We start from the raw sequence: 9,193 nt of genomic DNA on the forward strand, positions 1-9,193 counted from the left end.
AAAAAAAAAAAAAAAAAAAAAAAAGGAAAGCAAAAAACCCCCCACCAACCAAAAACTAGAACTGTTCACTCACCACAGACAGCAGCATTGTCTTCACATTCCCAGTGGTAACTTTCTATCTTTGGGTGACAACCTGCTTGTTCTGCCTTACCATAGCAGCAGTCATGGTTAAAGCAGCACCTGAGAGTAACAGAAATGGGCTTGCCTTAATTCATCCTGTGGTGATTTATGGTCATATAATCTGGATTTTTTTTATCAGCATGTTTCTACAGGCTGTGAAATAATAAAACAGTCAACATATGGGAATGTGCAAACAGTCACCTGTTCAGGAATCAAAACAAGGTAATTGTTTAATAGATCACCTGGAAAAAATTATTACTGTCTTATGTAACCAATGATGAGGAAAATGTCTGATACCCATTGATCTAGTTGAACTTCCTCATAGATGAAAATAGAAAGAATCTTTAAAGCATTCTCAGTTTGAAACACAATAAATTTTTATGTGGGTATGCCTCCTGCCTAGCCCCTTCTGAGAATAAGATTAAATGCCAGAATAGTCTGTCAGATAATGAATGATGTATTTTTCTGCCAGTTATTGACACTATTGTAACAGTTACTAATAGGGAAGGGACAAGAAGATTTGTTAGGCTGTAGCATACAATCATAAATGTTGTCTTCTAGTGAAGTCCTTAGATGGTGGCAGAAAAGCTAAGAGCAGGTGGAATGTTTGGGAATAAACAGGCATGGGTACTGTTTAATGCTATAATATAACTAAAACTCTTTGCTCAGTATTATGAGAAAATTTGGAAAATTGCCCAAAATGATGATTTCAAATTGTCCCTGTCATAATTGGGACAAAGAATTCATAGACTTTCTATCACACTGTGGAACTGAACAGTACAGGTAAGCATTAATGGCATATTTTAATGCTTAAAAAAAGAATTACTCTTCTGATGTAGAGTCATTGCAAGCCCGGAATAGCAAGTGGGGGAGGTGGCGAGGATCTGAAACTAGATAGCTTTTAAGTTTTTGCTGCAAACTAACTATACGCTTTTTTTTTTTTTTGACTCAGTGGAAGAACAGGATGTATCCGCAAGCTCTTTGCATTTAGTCATTTGGTTTCCTCCTGGTAGCCTAAAACCATGATATTACAGTGAGCACATGAAGTTTAGATGGTGTTTAGATTGCCTGAGGAATTTGTGTCTGCAATAGAAACAGTTAATGCTGTGAGCTCTCACTTGCAATTACTGTTTTTCCCTGTGCTTGGTAATAATAATTGCTTGGTAATTCCACATGAATCTCCATTTAAAGATCCTGCAGTATGTAACAATTGAACAGCACATGCCCGTGAAGTAGCTCAATACATCCATTTCATGCGTAGAAATAAAAAAAAAAAAAATTTGACTTCTAGTGAGTCTTTGTAGCAGTACTAAGGTAAATAAACCAGGAAATACGGCTTCTTTTGCCATAGTGCAGTCTATCTTCATGTGTTTACAAACAATTTCAGAATTACTTTAGCCCTCTTTTAAATAAAAATAGATGCTTAAGGATTTTACATTTTATCTTATGAAAGCAATATATGATTGTCTTCATTTGAAAGCTTATTTTTATAAGTGGCAGGCAAACATCTAAATTGCAATAACTATTATTTGAATAATTCCATTACAGACATTCTGACTTCAGACAAGCATTTCTGTATTTTCACTTGTTTTCAGGCATAATTCTGAATGTAAACAGCCCACAACGGAGCTCAAAACTTTAAGAAATCAAACTTCGTAAGAATGTCTCTACATTCAATTGGTGCAATTCTTGATTCTGTTCAGTTGAGTAAGTACACTCACTTCTGGCTTGTTCTTAACATTCTGTAGCTATTAAAACCCAGACCACAAATAGCTAACCATGTTTTGTGAAGAAGCAGCTTCTTGCTACTGTGGGACTTTTAGAAAGTGGAAAAAATGGCCTACAGTGAAAGACTGGCAAACTGCAGATTCTCCATCATTATCTTTAGGTATACAGATGACCAGAACTAATAATAGTCACTCCTTTTTGTATGTGTTCCCAGTCATTAAAGTAGCAACTACATTCTACAAAATTGTCTTTAAAATAACAGATTACACATCCAAAAACTTTAAATATGTAGGCAAAGATTCTAAAAGTTTTAGGTCTAATCACGACTACAATCTTTATGCAGAAAAAAAAATCAGATTTGAACTTTCCATATATTTTACCCTAAATGTGAGTATCGGACATTTGTTTTCCTTTTAATTTACAGTATATCTGTCTGATACGTCAGAACTTGAGATGTTGGATACGGTGGCGAAATGCATCATTATAATGATAAACTTGAAAATATAAAACCTTTATTTAACTAACCAGAAAATCATCTTCCTGTCAGCTAATGTTCAATTATAAATTAAATTGATGGTAGTCAATATGCTGAGACTTAGTAATGAATACAAAGGTCTGTTTTAGAATTATTTTAGTAATAATTCATAATTCCTTTTATTCAAAAGTTATTTTTCAACAGGTTGAATTTTGCATAATTCTCTATTATTTTGAATACTAATAAAATGGGATGGATGGCAGTAGAATCAAAATACCTTTCAACTGCGATTTTTTTTTTTTTTTTAATTATTATTATTTTTATAGATAGCTTGAATGTTTGCGCTTTCAAGCTTCTCCAAGAAGACTTTAGTTCTTCAGCTCTTGGCCAAACAGCAACAGCAAAGAAACTCAATTGTACTGTGAATCCAATACTAATGCAATGAGAGTTTGAGTTAAAGGCAAGTAAGATTCACGTAGATCTACAGTAACACAATTTTAATGCTTCAGAGTTTCTTGGCAGTCAGTTCCCTCACTGATGTTAAATAGGCCTAATTCATATTTTAGTCTTTTTACTCTGTCATCTGCATACATTCAGCACTCAATTACTCAGATAAATAGTTACTCTTACCAGTCTACTCTGTCCTTGGGCCATCCTCTTCCTCCCAGACCACAGTAGCATCCATAACGTAGGTAGGCAAAAGGAGATCGTCCTGTAGTACATCTAATGGCTCCAGCTAATTCAAGAATTCCTCTTCGATTTCTAAAATGGGCTTCCCCAAAAGTGCCTTTATAAACTGTGGAAGAAAAACTCTTTAATTGAATCAAACATGCAGATATAAAACTGTTTTTACTTTTTTTAACTTTGATAATGAATGTCAGTACTTGAAAATAATAGGGTTTTTTTTGACACTTTGGGCCACGCTGCTTGACCCAGTCCCTTTCTACCCCAATCTACAGTGAGCAGAATACTGAACAACACTCTGAATAGCTGCAGTGGTTTCCTCCCATCAAGGCAGCATACAATGGCAGACTTCAGTCATTTCCAGTCTTAAAACTGGCAAGGGCTAGCGTGTGTTCTGTGGTCTAGGTCCACTAACTGCTAAGATTAGATGCCCTGAGTATTGCAGTATTTTCTCCTTATCGTAACATGCAATTTTGCCTATGTTGTTATTTTGTAGAATATAATGCTTTACATTTGAACAAATATGTCCTCTGTGATGGGGTTCTGTTTTTCCTCATTTTTAGACAAAGCAGCCAAATAACTGGGCGGGGGGGGGGGGGGGGGGGTAGAGCAGGGAAATGGGCCAGTGGGTGTAGAGCAGGGAAGTGGGCGGGTGCTTGGAGTCATTTCCAGGGACATTAGAAGGGTTTTGCTTATTTTTCTGTTTCATTTTGTTTGGGTTTTGTTGTTCTTGTTTAAGAGATTCTCACCATTATTTCTCCAGAACAAGACTGTATTTAGGAACTTTATTAACTATCCTGTGTCAGTACTAAAGCAGTAGGTCCAGGGCAGCAGGTAAATGTTGAGACACCAGATGACTTTTTTTAGGGCTTCATGTCATCCTTCAGGTTGAGCTAATGCATCGAAGACCCTGAATGGTAATAGGCAGCATTTCCTTGCAGTGCGGGCTCCGAGGTATTTGCAGCAATTTTTTAGAAGTTGGATGAGTACAAAACAAATTAGTGGAAGGCTGCTGGTTAGAGTTGTCTTACTAATTAAACTAATTGTTTATTTTGGTATGAGAACAGTTTATAAACCTTAACTCCCAGTACTGGACACAGATTGGGAAAGATAATAAGCTTCAGTAACTGATAATCTCTGTGGGAGAGACAGCAGAAAAATATTTAGACTTTGTCATTGGAGGCTTTGATATTTATTTTCCTAAAGAATAACTATATGATTATACAGTTTGTATATAATATGTATAATCATATAATCTATTATAATAGACTAATAGACTAATTTATTATAATAGATTATATGATTAACTATAATCAGTTAATGGAAGATCTGCCAGAAAAATACTGTTCCCAGCACAAGTTGAGTAACTTGAAACGTGTGGGATGCTGGTGACCTCCAGCACTTGTAATTTCATGAAACAAAGGGATTTAAACACCTCATGAAATCACCTCACTAAGAAATACAATTGGTTTGTATGTGAGAATGGTAAAAAAAGTTTTAGAAAGAATGTTTGTAGCTAATCCTTACTTACGAAAATAGCTAGGCTTCCTAAGACAATATTTATAGTACTTCTGACTGGCGACTACTCCCAGATCTTGTTCCCTCCTGCTTTGTGGGCACGTGATCTAGGGAGAGGAGAGGATGTTGAAACGAGTGCTTAAACTTGCATATGCATCTTTGGCCATCGATTAAAAGCAATCGCATCTTGAGGAGTTAAAAAAAAAGCTTCCTTAGCTATGTAGTCGGAGTTTCATTTTAAAACTGTTTAATTGGCACTAAAACGTTCTTGCTAAGATAATGAATAGTATCTGTTGTGTCATGGTTCCCATTCCAGGATATTATCTGCTGTTCAGTTATATAGGCTTTCTGGTAAAAAGATCCTCTCACGCTTTCCCAAAGGGTCCATAAGGTGTACTGGGTGGACTCTTTGGAACCTGTAGTTCTAGGTGTCAAAACAACAGTCACGTTGTGGAACTGACACGTTCCATGGATGGACACGTGACCATCTCCCATTCGGTTGCAGCTCTGAATATATGTTTCAGCTCTGGGTAGCAGAAGCATCCATTTGAGTATAACCAGCTTCTTATCTTTATGAAGTGTTGAAAGTGTTATCTTCACTGTCAGTACAGGTTCAGTAAATTCCCAGCTGAAAAAAAACTGCAATAAGGCTGCAGCATTACAAATGACAACTGCTTATACTCTTAAACGTTTAGTGAGATTTGGCTAGACTCTTATAGCTAGCCAGTAATGTCTGAAGGAACCACGTTAGTGGTTAATGGCAAAGCTGGGTTTGCTCTGCATGGTGTTAGTGATTCTGAAGAAATTCCTGAAGAATTTTTACATTGTGTCTCAGTTCCTGGCAACTGGGGAAGGATGGTGTAGGAGAGCACAAGGCAGGAAGAGGAAACTAAGAATTTCCAAGTCATATTCCTGGCTGCATCAGAGAATTGTTTTCTAATTTTGGACAAATCCCAGTCCCTTGATTTAAATCCATGTAAAGTAGAAGAGATGAACTGTCTGTTCCTGGAGGAGCTCAGGTATAAATCTTTAAAATGTGCCATGTAAGTTAAAGAAAATGATGTGAACTTTTTATCCTTGCAGTTTATTTGTGTTACAGCATCTGGACATCCAGGTATAAACCAAGACTGCATTGTACGGTAGATACTCTGAACATGACCGAAGGAAAAGTCTCTGTCCCAACAGCTTTGTAACCCGAGTTTAATAAAAGCGACGAAAGACCATCCTAGAACGCATAGAACTATGGAAACAATGAGTATCAGTATGATGATGGCAACGTTAGTGTATTGGCAATGTTAGTGTATTAGTAACATAATGAAATTTCCAAAGTATTTTATCAGAACTTCTGTGGAATACAGAGAGCGAAGTGACATTCTGCGTATTTCCAAATGTTTCATGAATAAGGTATGTTTATAAAATCTGTGTGATTTTGTTTGTTTTTATGAAGACTTTGCATTTACCTTTATGGACAAGAGTATTCCTATAGGTTTGATTATGCATTCCTGAAAGAGTAGTGTCGTCCCTCTATGTCTAGTCTATCTTTTGTTTTTGTCATGCAGATTGTGTGCAGCTCTGTCAAACACAGTATTGCAGGGGGGGGAAAGGGAGGGAACCAGATTGCATTTATTTTGATTTCATTGCTTTTTATAATGTGTATGAAAAAATCAAAACCACATTGTTTTGATATCTAGAGGTCACGGGAAATAAGTACAACTAAGTGTACAAAAATAATTTACAGTTAGACAATTTGAGTCTAGTCTTGTTACAGTTTTTAATATTCTGTAATATTTAATTCCAGTGTTTATTGCATAATAGGAATTGGAACTTTGTTGAAGTTTCAACTGCTCTCATTCCTGAAAGAAAACTTTAAAGACAGATATTTGGGAGAGGAAAAAAAAAACTTAGAGATTAGTCTATCAGCAAACCCGGATTTAACTGGATGTGATGTAGCTGCTTTAAAAGTAAAGGTTGAAGGGAAACCCAAACCATACCAATCCTAAGGCTACTTTAGGCACCATAAAATAGCAGATGGGGAAAGAAAAAACCCCAAACAAATCTATGCAGTTTTCTTTGGGATTGTAATGAATAAGCCAGAGAGATGGGGTGACTTTCTGAAGACTGAAATTAAGTAAACACTAAAGACAGCCTGAGAGAAAGCAACAGTAAGTAATCACAGTATATTTGTGTTGTGCTTGTAACTGCTGTTGTCCAAATCAGAGCCCTGCCATGTTTGGAGAGTTTGAACTTCACCATACTGTCTTGGTTTGTTGCCTGTATAAACTCTTGAGAGTTCAGACTGTGCTAAATGCTGTACATTATTATGTCTTTGCAAGATGTTTTCCACTATAGCTTCCTACTCTCCTTTTTCCTAGTTTTCTGAATAGCTTACAATAGTATTTAAAAATCCAGTCCCTTAAATTTCCATATGCATAGAGGGGAAGAAAAACATTTTAGAAACACATGAATTTTTTGTGACAGGTCATGTTTCCCATAACATTTTACTCTTTGCAATGGGCACAATGCAAACATAGTAATTATTTTTGCAGGTATATCTTTTTTTTTTAGAGATGCACAGCTTTGCATAATTATGATACATAACTACATTAATCATTAGCATCTAATACAGTCTGTGATGTTTTGTGGATTTTAAAAGAAATTTTAAGCTGTTCTTTCAAAGACTGAGGCTACAGAAACATCTTTGATGTTAAACGTGTAAGATTTCCTATAGTGATATTTCCTTTGTACAGTCATAGGACTCCAGTAGTTCAGAACTTGAAACTTGGGAATAAGTAGACTAGAATTCTGATGCATCTCCAAGACCTTTCCAGAAGTGGAAGCCTTTGAACTGTATGCACTATGGAAACTTTTTTTTCCTTAGATTTTTTCCTCTTGTTTCATAAGCCATCAGGAATGGCCTTTTTTGCCTCATCTTGTTGCCCAGACTACTGACGTGCAATCACCACAAACTGTGGTCACATGTAAATTTTTTAAAAGGATAAATTTGCCTGTTTTGATACTGTGGACCAAGCATTGAGAAACAGGTAAATTGCATTTCCCTTCCTCCTCACTGCCTACGGAAGGGTGACTGTGATGCCTGACTCAGAGCTATCGGAGCGAAGCCAGGCTCCCTGTAATGATCACTATAGGCTGGCAGAAGCAGTGAAACAGTGTTTCATACTTTTCTTAATGTTCTTGCTGAGGTTTATGCCGTGAAAAGGATGAAGTCTGGAGGATGATCAAAATGCAGAAGGAATAATAGGGGCATGCTGAGGTCAGGAAGTAGAATTGGGGCAGTGAGCTTGGTGGGACCTTAAGTTGGCCCCATTATGCAAGCACCTTACCTTATGGTCTTTAATCATGCGATTGCCTTTTTTCCCACCCCCAGACCCTGCTTCATTCTGTGCACAGAATCTGTTGTAAGAATGAATTGAGGCTCTTGTCCTTAGGATCCTTCTATTTGCAAGATTTGGTTTGGTCAACTTGCAAGCTGTGTAGGAATGTATAAAAAAAAAAAGTGCAAGAAGACAAAAGAGAATCTCTTAATTAAGGCAGCTGAATGCTATTCTGGAAAACTGGATTTTATCCTTACAGCTGTCACTAAGGTTCAGCATGAAGCTAGTTTAATCACTTTAAAACAATGCCTATTGACGTTTACTAATAGTATGCTCCCAGCCTGCTGAGTATCCTGGGGTTGGAGTACTGAACTACTGCAATACTCAGTGAGAGCCAGGCTTTGAGTAGTTGAAGTTGCACATAATTTTAAGTAGTCGTAGGTAAAATTGGGTTCTAACGTGTCACCATGGGAACCTAAAATTAGTGGATGCTTTTTCTGTGTCAGCCCACCTACCTATCTGAAAAAGAGGGATGATAATATAGTTTCACAGAAGTGTGAAAGAAGTAAGTACGTTCAGATACTATACTGATGAATACCTCAGAAAACCTATGAGGAAATAGACTGTAAATTATTACAACTGGTCTTTAATACTGCTTAATAAATAGGACATAGGAGACAAAAAAAATAATTAAATACTTGCAAAGTGAGTAGTCGGCTATGCTCAGGTATGAGGCAGGGGTCCTTTAATTACATTCTCACATCATAACTTATTCATAAAGACTGACTCATTCTTTCAGAATAACCCAGTTATGGTTTTGTAGGCAATCTCCGTTCCAGCAGTTCCTAGCCTTTGAACTGCTTTGTAACTTAAGTGCTCTGAGATAGCGCGCTCTAATACCCACGAGAAGAGTGTGGGTAAATGTATCGGCTTTGTAGAAAGATTATTATTACACATGCAATCTGCAGCCCGATTTTTAAATACTGAACTTTTTAACACACTTGCACATTACTGAAGAACTTTCAAAAGGTAATGTGAGACCCTCCGGCAACACTCCCATGTTGCACATGAAGTTGATAAACGGATGGGCTGTCGGTGCAGCTACAGCCTACAGCTGTTGGCCGGCATCTCGGTATTTTCCGTTTGGGCGAGTTACACCCAAGTTACTCCCAAGCGCGTTAGACCATCTTTCGAAGTGTGAAGGTGTGCACTTGCCATGATCGTTTCCCCTAACGCCCTTTCCTCTCGCCCCTCCGCCTCCCCTTCCCCACACGCGACCGAGCCCCATCCCTCAGGGTACGGAGCGCCCGGAGGCGAGCGCGTCCGGCAGGCAGGC

The 9,193-nt window shown here is 37.5% G+C and overlaps 1 protein-coding gene across 1 annotated transcript in view; it reads right to left on the reverse strand.

Moving 5' to 3' along the window:
- The window catches only part of LOC103900920 (group 10 secretory phospholipase A2), a 9,797-nt gene extending 4,777 nt beyond the window's left edge, over window positions 1–5,020 (reverse strand). The window contains exons 1-4 of the mRNA XM_009281704.2: window positions 4,895–5,020; window positions 4,539–4,632; window positions 2,954–3,119; window positions 74–180 (exon numbers count right to left, since the gene is read on the reverse strand). Coding sequence (XP_009279979.1) covers window positions 74–180; window positions 2,954–3,119; window positions 4,539–4,632; window positions 4,895–5,020 — 493 coding nt within the window. The remainder of the gene's footprint in view (window positions 1–73; window positions 181–2,953; window positions 3,120–4,538; window positions 4,633–4,894) is intronic.
- Between the last annotated feature and the right edge of the window lie 4,173 nt (window positions 5,021–9,193).

The sequence above is a fragment of the Aptenodytes forsteri genome, unplaced genomic scaffold (genome assembly GCF_000699145.1).
Source record: "Aptenodytes forsteri isolate BGI_AS27 unplaced genomic scaffold, ASM69914v1 Scaffold84, whole genome shotgun sequence".
NCBI lineage: Eukaryota > Metazoa > Chordata > Aves > Sphenisciformes > Spheniscidae > Aptenodytes > Aptenodytes forsteri.